This window comes from Pyrus communis, chromosome 12 (genome assembly GCF_041283825.1).
Source record: "Pyrus communis isolate YQ-2024b chromosome 12, ASM4128382v1, whole genome shotgun sequence".
In the NCBI taxonomy this organism is placed as follows: domain Eukaryota; kingdom Viridiplantae; phylum Streptophyta; class Magnoliopsida; order Rosales; family Rosaceae; genus Pyrus; species Pyrus communis.
Genome location: NC_142576.1, coordinates 7,376,936 through 7,395,051, shown reverse-complemented (window position 1 = coordinate 7,395,051; position 18,116 = coordinate 7,376,936). Strand labels below are relative to the sequence as shown.

Sequence of the window (18,116 nt, the reverse complement as noted above, 5' to 3'; positions counted from 1 at the left end):
GAAGAAGGAAAAAAATAATAATAATAATTTGAAAACCCAACCCCACCCGCCCCCCCCCCCCCCCCCCCCCGAAGAAGGAGGAAGAACCGAAGAAGAAGAAGAAAAAAAAAAAGAAAAAGAAGAAGGAAGAAGGAGGAGGAAAAAAAAAAAAAAAAAAATTTGAAAACCCAACCACCCCCCCCCCCTCCCCCAGGAGAAGGAGGAAGAATCGAAGAAGAAGGAGGAAGAAGAGGAGGAGGAAAAAAAAAATGGAAACTGCAACACAAAAAAAAAAGAAAAAAACCAGAAGAAGGAAGAAGAAGAAGGAGAGGGGAAAGGGTCCCGCCGCACCCCTAGGAAATTTTTTTGTTTTGTTTTTTTATTTTTAATTTTTTTTAATATTTAATTATTTTTTAATCCAGCTGGATTAGTGAGTGGTCTTTGTTTTTTGCCACGTCAGCACTTAACAGAAAAACTAACCGAAAAATTGACAGAGGTATGACATTGTCACAAATTCGTAAGATGCGGTATGACATTGTCAATTTTAAAAGATGAGGTATGAAACTGTCGTGACCCCAATAGTTGAGGTAGTTTTTTTTACTTTACCCTTTAAAAATCTTATATTAATATCCAATTCAGAAAAAACAATCCCTCCGAAAAATAAAAATCTCCTCTCCCCCTCCGATCTCTCTTTTCCTACCCTATGTAAGCCCACCAAAAACATCTTGTACTCCTCCTCTGTCCACGCAACACCTTCCCATATAAAAAAAAACCAACCAATCCAACAATTAGTTAAGTAGCGACTTAGTACTACAATCTAGTGATATTTCTCTTCACTTATAAGTGAGAGGTTTTAGGTTTGATTCTCGCCAAAAGCGAATTTGAACCAAATTATTACTAGTCAATTGTGAGGCTAAGCCCACCCCTCTTCTTTAGTGTAAATAATAGGGGTGTGATATCCACAGACCCCTTGATAAATGAACATATTAGGATAATTAAAGAGAAAATTAGAATTCCCTACAATTTTATATCTTTTAGACTAAACATTTGTATCTTTTCAAAATTTGACTAATGTGCTTTAACCAATAAACACCTTAGCATTTTCAGTTAATTTAAATTACATATCATTATGTATTTTTTTGAAAGTAAAATAATGATTAATTTCTGAATTTATCCTCTAAGTTGTTGGATGTGTTTTTTTTTTTCCTTATTTAGTGGGATATTAGTTATTAACTCTATTATCTCTTTTTCCAATTATATTCTTTCTATCAAAATAAATTGTTTTGTCCTACAAACGTTAAATATTCTCTCTTTTTTCAAATGGTTTGTTTTTTATGGATTTTTTTTTCCAAATTGTTGGTGATCCACAATAATTTTTTCATATTTTTTTGTCAAACTATTTTTCTTTGCATTTTTTTGTTACTTATAGTTGTTGACAAACTATTATTAGGTACAACATATTATGTGTATATTATCGCTAAGTACGTTTGAATTTGTAAAAAAAATGTGGTGGTAGTAGTTGTAACATCCCGTCCCGGGATTTATTAAAACGTACGTATGAATTTACGATTTTACCCCTAGATCGTTTTTGACACGTTATTAGTTGTTGGTGTGGTGTGGAATGTATTGGATCACACCCACACACACACTCACACATCACCCTCACTTTCCCGGGATTCCCTCCCTCATTCCCTCATTCTGTCTTTCTCTGTCTTCTCTCTGTCTCTCTCTCTCTCTCCCCGAGTCCATTTCCTCTCTTCTTCTTCTTCTACACACGGACAACACACACATATACTCAATACTTCACCAATCAAGAAACCAAGACCACCATCGTGTTCATGGAGCTGAGAGGAGTCCAGTGGTGCCATTTTCAGGTAAGGATATCGTTGTTTTCACGTCGTTTCGACGAGGTCCGATTATTACACTGTTCATGCAAACCTAAACTAGTGTGTTTTTGGAATTTCTAAGCTTGTAGTTGTGTTTGTGAGGTCCCAAGGAGCCTCGGAGTGGTTCGTTGGGTGAGTTTGGACGTCGGGATCGTCCTGTTCAAAGTTGGCCGAACTTGGATCGTTGTTGCAGGTGAGATTCCTTAATTTTTAGGCCTTAAAACTAGTCTAACGTTGTTCTACTAGTCCTAAGCTTCATTTTGGTATAAAGAACGTGAAATTTGGTTGAAAAACGAAGGAGAAAACTAAGTTAGAAAATTTCCCAGTTTTCCGGCGCCGTCGCCGACGCTGGAGGCTCGCCGGAGAAGAAAGGGGAATATTCCGTTAAGTCTAACGGAATATTCCTAACGGCAGTGGACGGAATCTGGTTAGATTTAACGGAATATTCCTGACGGCGTCTGTTGACACCGTCAGTGTGCCTGGCACGTGGCCGCGCCTGGGGGGCGCGTAGGTTCGTGCCTTGGCCGGCGCGTGCGTGGTCCAAAAATTTTTCTAAAAATATGGGCGTGATCCTGAGGTTGTGTAGGTCACGTTGGTATATTCAATTGTCCAATTTGAGCAATGTATGAGAAGTTATTACGAGAAGTTGCTTAGGTGCTTTTAAATTAACGTTTTCGTAACTTTGTCGCGTATAGGTGATTCGTTTTCCGAGGACGAGCGTACACACTTGAGGCAGGGGGGCTACGACCCTTCTAATTATCAGTGAGTGGGCTTTTGTTTTCCGTATATACCTATATACATATTAATTCCCAGAAATTAAATAGAAAAGGTTATTTGTTTTATGCCATGCATCATATGAATATTATTTACGCATCATCGCATGTATTAGTAGTGGCATACATATATATATATATATATGTGTATTTGGTGCTGTGGACGCACAGGTAAGTGCCAGGTAAGCGGTATTCATGTTGTTATGCAATGGTAGTTTGAAATGTTTAGAGAGCTCATAATCTGCACCCCCGGTGTTAGTGCTCCCGCCCAGGGCCAGGGCACAGCCTTCACGTGTATGTTCACCAGTGCTCCCGCCCAGGGCCAGGGCACAGCCTTCACGTGTATGTTCACCAGCACCGCATGCTCGCCTTGGATCCAAGATAGGTGCAAGCCTGTCGTACAGACCACATTAGGTGGTTCCGACTTGTAGGTGACCCGCGATTTATCGCACAGCTTCACGTGATCGTAGCACTAGAGCATACATATATATATATTACACCCAGCCTGTCGTACAGACCACGTTAAGTGGTTCCGACTTGTGTGCAGATTCAGTTATTGAGTTGAGAGTGGAGCTCTAGAGGCAGCCGTACAGGTCACGTTAGGTGACTCCCGGCTGCTAGATTATATGTTGTTGATGTGAATTACACTTGAGCATTTATATTTGATTATGAGATTATGTTGTGGCATATTGGAGCATGAATGGCATATCATGGAGCATGATTGACATATCTATACATACGTATATATGTTCATTTTCTGGGAAGTATACAGGTTTTACGGCGAGGGGTTAGAATGTATTTTGCTAAAGAGTTTTCAAAGAACTTTGTTTTTGCCCACTCACGCTTTTGTTTTTGCGCCCCTCCAGGTTCTAGTGGTCTAGAAGGTTCGGTGGTTTTTCCCAGAGGGCGTCCCGGCATTTCTGACAGACACTCACCATTGTAGGGTCACCTTCGGGTGTATATATGTCGTATCTTTTCCTTTTGGACTGTTGTAGACTTGCTCTGAATTGTGTCTCACATACACTAGTACTTTGTATGCTATTAGGTTTTTAATTATTAGTACTTTTATATTACTATCTTAATAGCTTCCGCACGCGCACATGGCTACGTCACCTTCGTGTGACGGCCAGCATGCCCTGATCTCGGTCGGGGTGTGTCAGTAGTCACCCGCCATTACCACACAAAAACGAGTGAGATTTACGGCATCTCTTAATCTAATAAAACTCAGGTCACAACAAGAATACCATTTCCATATTTGATTAGATTTGGGACAGGATAACCTTCTTAATTTAGGTTGATTTTATTTTAATTCATTTCACGTATAAAAACTAATAATTATGATTAACATATTTGTCTCATGGTTCGATGGATTCTATGAACTTTACCTAAGATTTTGTGTGAAACTTACGAGGATTCCTGCATTGTAAATTATCAAGAATTTTCCATGTAATTCGTTACAACCAAATCTCACCCATACTTTTTTTTTCTTCCTATATAAAAAATAGGGGGGTATGTATTAACTACCATTAAATATACATACTGAAATATTTTTGCTGAATGAAAATTTGTTAATCACATATGGCGCTTTACTACGGTGGTGAAAAATAGGGGTTTGCACGGGCCGGGCAGGGTCCAAAATTGAAGGAACCGGACCAGACACATTTGTAAATAAAACAGGGCGGGGCGGGTTTTGGATTTTTCAAAATGGGATCCGGACCTAACCCGACCCCTTTGAAACGGGCCAATTCCTACGGGTCCCCACAGGTCCAAGTGTGGGTGCCTCATCTTCCCTAGCAAGTCCACATCTCCTAAACTCCTCCATCCTTGAGTAACTCGAGTCCTTCAGCCGCTTCACCGTCACGATAAACCCGAACTCCATCACCGCCTTGTATGTACTTCCCATTGTGGATCCATATATATAAAATCATGGCACCATTTATCCAAAATCAACAAAACCAATCACTTTGTCAACACAGTCAACAAAATCATTCACTTTGTCTCTAGTTCCTTTTCAAAATCTACAAAAGGGATTTGGGTTTATACCGTTCGATTGCAAGATCCATACACATATAACAACAAGAGACATTGTCCTTCAATTTTTCCTTAATCTAAACATTAGAAACAAAATCGAAGAAGGATGAGACTAAAGTGTAACTCCACAACAAATTCAAAAGAAAAAAAAAACCCCATCTCAGATTTCCCACCATATCTACAGATTAATGAAAACCCAGATGGGCTAGATGCCCAATCTTACAAAAAATTAAGATCTGAGATGAGACACTGGAAGACTAAGAACAGAGGGCATAGTGGTCAATTTCGATTCACATGGCACTAATGATGGTGGTTTTTGACAATCTTGAGGTGCTGATGATGGGGGTCTTCGTTGAAGAAGAGAATCGAGAGATGGGTGGTGCGACGGCGGTGGCAGTTCTGACTTTGATGTCGTCGAGGTCGAGGAGGAGAAGACGAGTGACAGAGAGTATGTGGGTGGGAGGAGACGAGAAAGAGTCAAGTTACAGACTGGGGGTTGGGATCCTAGATGATGGACTAAGTGATAGGAGCATATTTAGGCGACTTACTTAGCTTGTTTTCGTGCATTTATATTGTTAATTCATAGTTGTTTTAGTAGTTTAAGCCATTTTCGTGTGTTTTTAGGTTCATATGGCTAAGGAAGCAAAAAGATGCATTTTGGAGCAAAATTGGACTTGGAATGGATAGCTTATGTTTGGAGCAAAAGGAATGGACGAAATTGAAGACCTAATATCAAAGGATCCTACCTATTCTAGGTCACAAAACTTGCAACCTTAAGCCATGCCGTGTGTCCCCTTATGTTTCCCTTCCTTGCCGTGCAAGGAAGGACTTTGTTTCCTATTCTAACTACTTAAAACCACATTTCTTTTCACCCTAATCTCAGCCACATGCATTCATACAAAGCTTTTGCCATGCATTCCCTTCATAAATCAGCCACATGCACACACAATCTGCCATCATTCACACAAACAAAGCCCTTTGCCGTGCATAACCTTGGCAATTCCAACCTAATCCACATGCATTTCCAACCCACATGCACCCTTTAATCATTCAACCATGCAGCCACACATTCACCCACATGCACCCTTTAATCATTCAACCATGCAGCCACATATTCATTCTCCACTTCCCTTGCCGTGCACACTCCCATCCCATTTCCAGCTTTCCACAACTTTTCCTAGCTGTTTTGCACATGCACTCCCATTCTTTAATTCAGCCACTTAATTATTCAACCACATTCACATATCACCCACACAATCAGCCATCTCCCTTTGTGCCGTGCATCCCATCACTCTTTAATTATTTCAGCCACATGCACCCATAATCATTCACACCTTGCAGCCACATGCATTCCCCTTTGCATTTCCAGCTTTCCACCAACCTCCTAGCTGTCATATTCCCTCTTTTAATCATTCATCCACCTATAAATAAACATCCATTGCAGCCACAAAGGGGGATTCATTCATTCAACCATTTTGACCACCAACACAACCATTGGAGCCGTGCAAAACACATCCATTCCAGCAACAAATCCCTTGGTGCCGTGCCTTCCTCCACCATTCCAGAAATTCATACACACTTCACACCATCACACAACCATTCCTCCATACAAATACCACCCCAAAACCTATCCTTAGACCTTATGCCGCAACAAAGAGGAAGAGAAAAGGGCCTAAACGTTCATACAATTCAAGTTTGAGTTGTTGGAATGTTTAGGTGTTTCTTTTCCTTTGATTTCAAGGTTTAATTTCAATTCTCTTTGTCTTGTACGTATGAGGAACTAAACCCCCCCTTGGTTAGGGGGGGATTCGAAATACATGTTTATGCTTGCGATATGATTTGATTACTTCTAATTACGTTTCATAAGTTGTGAATTCAATTTACTTATCTATGTGAATTACATTGATTTGTGTGTGTTGGTTGAGAGTGCACGCTTAATTATCATGCATAAATCGGATGCTAGGATATAAGGAAATTTCACCTAATCGTTATGGAATTATATTCACAAGTAGTAAAAGTTGATGATCTCAATTGCGTTAAGTAAATTCTTGGCATAAGTTTCATGCAATTCATAGTAACGAGTGCTTCGTCAATGCTTATGGTTTTCAAAGAACTTAATGATTCTTGCTTGTATCTCTATTATGCAATTCATATAGGGAACTTGTGGGGAATGTTTTGGGTTGTCGTATGCAATCATCCAATTCAATAACGTTAGGAAAATCTGAGGGTTAATTAGTGCAATTCACGGTTAATCTGGGGCGTTGAGAATTCATGGTTTATTGAAAAGCAAATTGGAAATCGTTTTATATGCAAGTATAACATGTGTGGAGATGAACCCCTTAGCTAGCTTCTCATCCATTCCATTCCATCAAATTCGTTTTTACAATCTTTTCTTATTTTCGTCCAAAATCAAAACCCCCCTTCTCATTTGTTCCAAATCTGTCCAAAAGAGTCCTTTTGAGTCTTTAGAGTCAAAACCAAATGTATTTTCGTCCAAATTAAGTTCTAGTGTCTGTTTGAGTCAATTTGATTGTTTTAGGCAGTTTTGAGTGTTTCAAAGCTGTTCTGAGTCATAGTAGTCTTGTTAAGAGTCTTTAAGTTTAGTTTTTATGTTTTTGAGTCAATTCATATTAGATTAGCACCCCTAGTTAATCCCCGATTAGAACGATCCCTACTTACATCATTACTACAATTGTCACAAATAGGGTTTAATTTATGTGTCACATTCGTTTCGCATCACTAAGAACCAGGCCGGTCCGAGGGCCCATTCTTCTTAATATGACTCAGGCCCGCCCTTTAATTGTCATCACCCCACTCCGCCCCGTTTACTCTCTAAAAAAATTGGAACCGCCTCATACCAGCCCTGAACCTAGATTACCCACCCCGACCCACGATTCCATTACCCGTTTGCCCACCCCTAGTGAAAAATAATAATGTCTATACACTTTGGTGTTGATTCAATCCCTATTACTCCTTCCGTCTAACATTTAACAACTTAACTCACTAACGTTATTGTTTGTCCCAAAAAAAAATTGTTAATCTTTGGGAAAAAAAAACAAAAAGGAGGTTTTGTAAATTTATTATAAAATTAAGAATCGATACAAATATCAAAAAGGACACTTAGGATGTATATCCTCAATCCAAAGAAACTTCAACAAAACATAAAATAAAGATAACATTGCAAAGCCCAATGAACTCCCTTCTTGATGAAAAACTCTCAAACTTAATGAGTTGGCATATGAAAAATTATGCGCACAAAACTAGCAATATAATGAACCGGCATGTGTTGAGATGGCTAGATTGGTTTTCATCTTTGAGCGATGAGTTATGTGGTCTCGTATGTCAATGATGACTTGATGCGGTATCGCTCTACTACAATGACCTTATGTGGACTCACTATTCAGTGGTGACCAATGTGACTGCCAGACTTTGTTGTGTGTATTTATTGTGACATATCAATATCGTTGACAGTTGTGCGCTTGGCAAATGTGTTATTGTGAGTTTATGCTTGTGGTAGCCTTTTAGGGGCAGAGACTACAAAGTTGGAACTATGGCCACCAATGATAAGAACAACTACCTTCCTAAAAGTTGGTTGTATTATTTTCGTTGATCGTATCTTTTTGCGAGTGTGGTCTTCGTCCCCCCGCTTTTATTTGGTTCTTTTGTATTATTTTATTAAGAGTAATGCTAGGGAAACTAAATTTTGTAAACTAAATGACATGAAAGTTGGTGATTGGATTATTACTTAATCGTTGACAAACATGCTCATTTTCTATGGTGACACCTTATTTGGTTTGCTAATTTAGTCTACAAATTTAGTCTCCTTAGCATTACTCTTTATTAATAGAAAATAAGAGGGAGGAGGGACAAGTGGGAGCTTTCCGAGTGTACGAGTCCTCAACCCCACGAGGAGAGTCGGTGGCTTACAAGTGATCATTATACTAAAGAGTTAATCTCGCCTAACCCTTCTAAGTATTGCTAAAAAACTGATCAATGAATGAATGCTTACTATTTGAGCTAGAAATGCTTTTGTCAACATTCACTACTTTTGACAAGTTGCTTCTTTTTTTTTTAACTTTTGACAAGTTGCTTTTTTTTTTTCGTTCAAAAAAAAAAAAAGCAACTTGTCCAAAGTAGTGAATGTTGTGTTATGTCTTCAATAGATGAAGTTTCATTTTTGTAAGATGAAATATAGAATCCAAAGGATAATACAAATTGGTGTAATCAAGTTGGCTACACTAGTGTTCTTTTTCATTTGCATTTAAGTTCAAATTCTTCTGTGGTGCATATTTGTATGAGAAATAATTTTCACACATTTTTTTTCTTCTCCTATGCACCTCTATATATTTACGTCCATTATTGATGTTTCAATTTAATGGACTAAAAAATAAATGAAAGTGTGTGTGAAAATCAATTTCCTTTCTAATTTTTAGTTATTTTACGTGATAAGAAATAAAAAGATAATAACAAAAAAGGAGAAATAGATGATCCTTAAAAAGAGAGTCAAAGATTGCGTGGTTATAGTTCACCAAATTATTTATTCTGGCCATGAGAATGCATATTGCTTTGTGAATGAATGAGTGAATGATTCATTTGTACAGAAAGGTGACAATCCTTGTAGTTTAAAATTGAACACACTTACATCATGCGGCGACCCTCACTTGTACACTGCACAGCACAACGCAATTCAACCGACGACGCGACTAGAGCTTGTGCCATGTCCAATCTCTCATTCCTCGACTTGTGAGGTCGTCACCTTCTACTTGGGGGTGCTCGTGACCCCTTGTCCCATCATCAACTTTATATAATCAACTCAACTCCACCAATTCCATGGAGATGGATTGTCTGCCCTCTTCTTTTCGTATCTTTTCTATGTTTTCTTGTTTTGTACGGTCACTATTAAGTCACATCAAAATTTATTTTTTGTCTTATTATTTTGATAAAAAAATTAATATAAAATGTTGACGTGGTTTAACCGTGACCGTACAAAACAGGAAGGTATGAAAAGGATATGAGAAGGGGAGTGCAGACAATCCATCTCCTAATTATTTCAAGTACAGTGTCTTCAAACACAACATATATCATGTATTACTGACCATTAATATCCTTTTCTTATAGAGCAAACTTTCTTATCCAACACAACCAATCATAAAGGTTGGATATATTTGGTTTTGTTTTTATCAGCTAATATTTCTCGTGTACGACCTCATGGTGCCGCTAAATGCTTGACAAAATACTCATGTCGGCGAATTGTACTAGCTATCAACAGGGGTCGGCAAACTCTACACATGCACACTGCTTGGCCACGCACATCAAGTCATGTACACAAATCCCCAGGTGCTCAATCAAATGCCTAAATAACCTCGTCGCGAAAATTTATTAATAGTAAAATGATTTTTTTTACTATAATTATGAATGAAAGTACTATTTGACTTAATACAATGACTGCATTGGTACGGAATCCTAAATTCATTTTAGTGTGAGGGTTAGGTAACATAATATAATAGACTGCTTAACAAGACCAAATCTTTTATCATATTCTTTAAATGGTGACTATAAACAGGATGCTAGAAACTTCTCATTTGAATCTTTTGATTCTATCTTCTCGAATCTCTTTTTCATCTTTTAATATTGCTTGATAATCGAAATAATCTACTATCTAGATGCCCACCCTTTGAATATCAATTTTGTGAAAAATCAACCAAATGAAGAAGAAGAAAAAATTAAAGTTTGATTAACATTTTCAAAATTTCAGTATTTAAGTAAGAAACATAGTTCGTCTATTTATAGATAAGCATAAGCACTACTGCACTAGTTGATTAAAACATTTCAAATTTATTATTATTATTATTATTATTATTATGATCATCATCATCATCTTCAAGAGGTGATATTTTCAAGAGGTGATTTTAAAAATAGATGGTGATATTGCATGGTGAGAAGGAGAAGAAAGTAAAACGAAAATGAACAAATGAGAAAATTGCTAGGATTATTATTCTCCAACTTCCAACTTCCAACTTCCAACTTCCAAATCCAAATCCAAATCCAAATCCCAAAATCGAATCCCAAATCCAAGCTTAAAAAAGCAGGAGAGTGGGGAAGAAGTCCCGTCTCTGTTTGGTCCGACAAGAAGGTCATAAAGGTCTGTTGCTCTCTTTTCCTTTAGAAGCTCTATCCTTAACCCTATTTATTAGGGTTAGATCCATTTTAAATTTTAATGTCTAGAGTTTAGAAATCATAAAATTTGAGCCACACAAATAGAATTTGACGGCTCTTATAAACTTATTTTGCTGGTCGATTTCTCACAAACTAACGACTTTGTTTTTTTTTCCATAAAAATTAAAGATGTAAATTTTTTAATTCTAAAATTCGAACAGTAAGATTCAAAGGTAGACCAATTCCTATTTATTGTCGAAAACAAGCCTAAAAGAGTACGATGGGAAGAGTTGTAGGGTAGGGTTGTTATTATCCACTAGCTACTCGTGGCAATAAAAGGCTGGGATTTATTTAGAGGGCCTACAATGACGTCTCCCTGCCCACGTGGCACAAATCTGTAACTCTTCTCGACAGGTTGAAGGACGAGGAGAACGCAAAAGTAAAATCAGAGAAACAGAACCGACTAGTAGTACAAAATAGTATGAATTCTCAGATTTCGTAAAGGACGATAACGTGTTATATTTGTGTTTAATTCAATACTGAGTGATCAGTCCATCGAAATCTTAATATGTTTTCGTCATAAGAAAAATAGAGAACAGAGTGAGAAATATTTATGATTAATTTTGGACTAAATTAAATTGGGAAAATTCGAAAAGGGTAGGCGTCGTTTTTGGCTTATAAAATGGGGTGGGGGAGAGGGGGGAGCGACGGTTTCGTATTTTACTGAGTATGGTTATGATCTTTCACGTGTCTCTCCCTTTCCTCTCTCTCCGTTTTTTTCCGTTTCTGTTTGCTGTCTCTGTCTCTATTTATCTATCGCGCCTGCTTTCTGTTTCATTTCGCAGCAAAATAATAAATATATAATAATCTTGCTGCGGTTTTCTTCCTTTCTTATTTGTTAAGCTTCGTTTGACGGTGCTATTTTTCAACATATACATACACACACACACACACACATATATTATAATATATACACCTAGCACTCTCCTAATATATAAAAAACAGAGAGAGAGGTTTAGGTTTATAATTGGGAAAGAGCAATGGAGGGAAGAAAGAAAACTGGGTCGTCGTCTTCTTCCTTCACCTCTGAGCTTTTCGGGTCGAAGGAGTCATCTGCTTCTTCTGGGATTTTTGGGGCCATATTTGCGCCTTCGTCCAAGGATTTGGTATTATTCCCCTGTTTTTTGAATTATTTTTCTGAAATTTTTTATGGGTTTTTTCCTTCTTGTTTTCTTCGATTGTTTAATTAGGTTTTGATTTTTATCTCTGCATTTTTCGTTTTGGCTTTTAAATTATGAGAATCCTAGCTGGGTTTTGTTTGATGGCAAATGGGGTTCTGTTCTTTCCCTTTCTTTCATTGAATTTAGCTTCAAGCCTTCGCCTTTACGTCAATTTACGTTGTTTGGGGGATGTTTTTGCAATTCTCTCTCTTAAAATCTTGGTGGGGTTTATCTATATTTTCTCCCAAGTTTGGTGAAATTGGGTGAAAGCTCTCAATTGTCGTCTATTTTCTGAATTGGATGATCAAGAAAAGTTTTTAATTTTTCATACTGAGATAACATTATTTTATTAATGAAGGGGTTTAGAATTATAAAATGGTTGTATATATTTGTTCTTTTGATTGGATTTTGCTTTATCTCCTCTTTGAATCTCTCCCTCTCTCTCTCTCTCTCTCTCCTGGGTGATCTTTTTGTTAGATTCTGTGTATATAGTATTTTATTTTTCTGTTGATTCAGGTGTTTGGGAGGGAATCTCTGCGTTCTGAAGTCACTGGGAAAAAGCTCACGGATGAACCATTGCACTTCAAGCCCGGAGATGAGCCAGGTTTGTTTGCTTTTTGTATCTTTCATCTGTTGTTTTTCATACGTTATGGCCGAAGTTTGTATTTTTTTTGTCCAGTTTTGTTTAGATTGCTTCTTTCTGCATGCTAGGCATAAGCTTGGTTAGCCTATTCCTTATGAAGGGGCCATGGCTAAAAGTGCTTCTGGGAAGTTCTTTCGGTTTTTATTCAGGAAGCACTTGGATTTTTATTATTTCGACGTGCTTCCAATTAAAACTTTTCAAACAAAAGAGCTCGTGAGCATAACTGCTGGGGGTCCGATATGGATTCTGCACTATTCATTCTGAATTGAACATTATGTTTATTTTCTTTTCAAATAAAAAAGTTTTAATTGGGTTGACCTTTTTATAAAATATATATATATATATATATATATATTTTTGTAATTGTAGATCCAAGTAATTCTTGATTTTGTAAGCATGAATTGTGTGTTTGGGAAGTGTCTGATTCGGATGGATATCGTGTTGTTGCTGCTGCAGATGGTGCCTCAAAAGAGATCGAAGGTGAGAGTAAGAGTATAACAAATATGGACATAATAAGCTCCATCTATAGGGACCAGAGAGTGCAACAACCTTGCCATTTCAGTTCATCAATCTACTATGGTGGCCAAGATATTTATGCTCACCCCCAGAGTACCCAGAACCCTGAATATATCACTCCGGTGAGCGTTTTTCTTTGTTCTGTTATGTTTTATGTATAATCCAAGCACCAATGGAGTAATCGTGTAAAATTTGAACATTGAGATGTAACTTGTTCATTTCATGCTCTCTATGGCGGGAAATTTTCCCTTGTCATCGGGTGTATGGTGCGTCTCTATCATTTTATGGCGAGAGATAACAAGTCACATGATGAGAAATATTGATACATGGTTGTGGCACACAAGATTTTCTCTTTTGTGGCATGTTATGTCGGGATATAGCAAATTATTCAAAATTACTATATAACTAAGGAGTTTCCATTTAGAATATGGCTCTTATTGGGAGATTATTTCGTGATTATTTCAGTACAAGAAAGATGGGACCGAGGATGATTCGGGAAGTGCCTCTAGAGGAAACTGGTGGCAAGGTATAAATCATACTGCAATTGTTTACTGGAGAAATCTGTATATACTGTTCTAAAACTTCTGACATTGTTTTTTCTTCCAAATTTTCCATCTCTGCAGGGTCCCTCTATTATTAAGGGCTCCTTTGCCGAAGCTTATACTCGTCAAGGTATGTTACTTATGAAACGTTATTTGAATTTACCATTCATGTCTCCAACAATTATTCTAATAATTACGTATCTAATTTGACTCATGGACGAATATGCAAGCATACGTTTCAGTATACAATACAGACACTTTCTTGTCGGTGACACGTCATCTACCATTTGAGTCTATAACAATTATTCCATTAATTACATATCTAATTTGACCTATAGGCGAATATGCAAACATACGTTCAAGTATCTATAGTATAGACACATCTTCTCGGCAGAATGTCATCTACCAATTGTCGGTGGCACGTTATATATAAGTTGACCTATTGACGAAGGCATACGTTTCAGTAAATACTATATAGACACGTCTTGTTGGTGGCATGTCATACACCGTTGAGTCTCCGACAATTATTTAATAATTACGTATCTAATGTGCAAGCATACGTTTGGGTATATACACTTGTCGGTGGTACAGCATCTACGTTGTCCTTAACTTTTTCTTCTTTTTTCTTGACCTCGGTGAATTTCAATTTTTAACTTGCCTATATATTCAATCATGACATTTACCTTTAGAATCTTACCATATGAAGCATAGGTTTTTTCCCTTCTATTAATATGTACACAAAAGATTTTTGTCAAAAATTGTTCATCCGGTTTACGAACAATAATTTTGGTTCTTCTCGTTTCAAATTGATCAATGTCGTCCTCTATAGTTTTATTTGAGTGACCTTTGTGTATTATGTTTTGCAGATAATATAGGAAGGAAATAGGGTAGCAGCAGATGGTTGTGGACACAGCTGGTTTGTTTTCCTCCAGCCCCCCAAACACAGTACTCATATGTATGCACCTTCTTTAGTTTCTCTGTGAAATATGTACTCTCTCTCTCTCTCTCTCTGTTCTACTGTAAAGGATGTTTGGTTTAGTGACTTAATCATCCTCAACTGCTCTAATATGGTTCAAGATTTAGATGTTAATTTAGTTTGTTTAATGAGTGGTTTGTACTTCTAAGTCCATGTGGTTCTCTTTATCTCCGCTCTCTGTTGTTTTTCTCTGTGGATGGTTGGATAGTTAGTTTGTAGTCTCTGATCAACCTATTTGTGGTCCATGGATTGTGGCCTGAGACAGAATCTGATTGATGGGCATGAACCCAAATCTGAACCTATGTTGTATTTGTGGCTGGTTTTTAAAATCACCTCATAGTCCCAGTGATAGGGTTATCCTTCGGGGAAAATGTTCTCTTTTCGGATTGTCTAGTTCACGTTCAAAGTAACAATGTAAGTATGACAAGAATTCTCTGGAAAAGACTGATTATGAATTGGTAATATAATTGATTCTTGTGTGAGTACATGTAGTTCAGATTCATTCTGATAATATAAGTATGACAAGAAAATATAACTCTATTTTTCACTTGTATCTAATTTTTTTATTTACTCTCCTTTTCACTTTAATTGGTTAAAAAAAATTATTTGTATTACAGTTTAGTAATATTCTTTTATATTTCTAAGTGAGGTTTTAGAAACGAATCTTAAAATGCAAGTTCATAATTAATTTATTTCTCTTACATGTGAGTGAAACTAATAACAGCATCTTGTTGTAGTGTTAGGAAAAAACTTGAACACGACATTGCATTATTGAAGCGATGGTGGTGACCTGTCCATTGTAATTTCTCAAGTGGATAAAAAGTTTATTCACTTTTCTAGCTCACCTCAAATTTAAGATTCCACTTGTAATTCCCAACGTACACGAAACTAACAAATCCGACCTCAAAGGCGGTGGTGGCCCATCAAAGCCAGGATTCTTTTGCTTTCCAAACTTTTTTTCGATTTCTTATCCCAGCCTCGACCTTATCCAACCTGCAAACTATCCCATGTAGGCCTGGCAATTATTGACACGATCCGATAACTCGACACAACACAACATAAAATTAACAGGTGTTTGGATCGACATGATAACGAATCGGATTGTTATCGGGTAATCTGATAAGCACCTGTTAAGATTACGGGTTGATTCGAGTATACACATGGGTAACACGACACACAAGAAGAATACTATTATTTTTATAATTTTATAACCCTAAAAAAATATTGTAGTAATTATATATATTAATTTAACAATTTTAAACCCCTAAAAACTATAATAAATATATATATATATATATATATTAAATTAACTATAATAATTATACCCCCAAAATATTAACTATCTATAATAATTATATATATATATATATATATTAAATTTTGAATTAAATTTTATAAAAACTATAATAATTATTAATTAATATGCATCCATTGATTTGATTCTATAATTGATCATTCCATTCCATTCTCTGCAGTGCCGCTCTTTTTGAAGAAAAAGGAAGGGAAAATGAAAATGATAAGAAAAGTTGAAAAGGAAACAAAAAAGAGAGGGAATTAGGGAAAAATGGGTAGGCACCGTAGGCTGCCGGAGGGAAAAGTGAAAATTATAAGAAAAGTTGAAAAGGAAACAAAAAAGAGAGGGAAAAATAAAAATTAATAGAAGTGGTGAGAAATTATTTTTTTTTTTTAAAGTTATTAACTTTTTATCACACATATGACATATCTCACTATATTTATAATGACTCACGTAATGTACTACTCCGTGTACCAATCAATTACACGTACAAAATAAATAGATTTAAATCTACTTAATAAATACACACACACACACACACACACACCATTGAACTTGATGGGATACGAATTCTCCGAAACTAATTTCAACAATCTCAACCGTCAAACTTGTTTGTATATGCTTCGAGATCACATCAGCAAAAAATTGCAAAAAACAAACATTCAGAGATCAAGTAACAGGACAAAGCTTTTCAACGGTTATAAACGAAAAATCACGATTTAACGGTTATTTTAACTTTGATTTTGATGATTTTTTACAGCTATACTCATTGACCCTATATGAATACAATGAATGAATTTGATCTTCAATTTAAAATATTTACACAAGTGGATACCACAAAATCTTATGTTATACTTGATGAAAGTATAAATAAACTCTAAGTGTTAAGTCAATCTATTGTTTTTATGGGATACGAATTCTCCGAAACTAATTTCAACGATCTCAACCATCAAATTTGTTTGTATATGCTTTGAGATCACATCAACAAAAAATCACAAAAAACAAACATTCAGAGATCAAGTAACGGGACAAAGCTTCTCGACGGTTATAAACGAAAAATCATGATTTAACGGTTATTTTAACTCCGATTTTGTTGATTTTTTTACAGCTACACTCCTTGACCCTATATGAATACAATGAATGAATTCGATCTTCAATTTAAAATATTTACACAAGTGAATACCACAAAATCTTATGTTATACTTAATGAAAGTATAAATAAACTCTAAGTGTTAGTCAATCTATCGTTTTGATGGGATACGAATTATCCGAAACTAATTTCAATGATCTCAACCGTCAAACTTGTTTGTATATACTTCGAGATCACATCAGCAAAAAATCACAAAAAACAAACATTCAGATATCAAGTAACGGGACAAAACTTTTGACGGTTATAAACGAAAAATCACGATTTAACGGTTATTTTGACTTCGATTTTGATGATTTTTTACAATTACACTCCTTGACCCTATATGAATACAATGAATGAATTCGATCTTCAATTTAAAATATTTACACAAGTGGATACCACAAAATCTTATATTATACTTAATGAAAGTATAAATAAACTTTAAGTGTTAGTCAATCTATCGTTTTGATAGGATATAAATTCTCCGAAACTAATTTCAACGATCCTAACCATTAAACTTGTTTGTATATGCTTCGAGATCACATCAGCAAAAAATCGCAAAAAACAAACATTCAGAGATCAAGTAACGAGACAAAACTTTTTCACGATTATAAACGAAAAATCACGATTTAACGGTTATTTTAACTCTGATTTTGATGATTTTTTTATAGCTACACTCCTTGACCCTATATGAATATCATGAATGAACTCGATCTTCAATTTAAAATATTTACACTAGTGGATACCACAAAATCTTATGTTATACTTAATGAAAGTATAAATAAACTCTAAGTGTTAGTGAATCTATTGTTTTGATATGATACACATTCTATTAAACTAGTTTCAACGATCCAACCGTCAAACATGTTTGTATATGCTTCGAGATCGTATACGTCAAAAATTTGAAAAAACAAACATTCAGAGATCAAGTAACGAAACAAAACGTTTCGACGGTTATCAACGAAAAATCA

The 18,116-nt window shown here is 36.1% G+C and overlaps 1 protein-coding gene across 2 annotated transcripts; it reads left to right on the top strand.

Annotated features, from left to right (window-relative positions):
* The first annotated feature begins 11,666 nt into the window (after positions 1–11,666).
* Positions 11,667–14,870, top strand: LOC137745899 (uncharacterized). 2 transcript variants are annotated; one of them, XM_068485936.2, is made up of 6 exons: positions 11,667–11,991; positions 12,562–12,649; positions 13,145–13,326; positions 13,670–13,730; positions 13,828–13,876; positions 14,613–14,870. In XM_068485936.2, the coding sequence occupies exons 1-5, from the start codon at positions 11,866–11,868 to the stop codon at positions 13,842–13,844; spliced, it is 474 nt and encodes a 157-aa protein (XP_068342037.2). In that variant the 5' UTR covers positions 11,667–11,865; the 3' UTR covers positions 13,845–13,876; positions 14,613–14,870. The 2 variants fall into 2 exon arrangements, with proteins under 2 accessions (XP_068342037.2, XP_088536881.1); XM_088680755.1 differs by lacking the exon at positions 14,613–14,870 and having other exon boundaries at positions 11,732–11,991; positions 13,828–13,879.
* Positions 14,871–18,116: the final 3,246 nt, after the last annotated feature.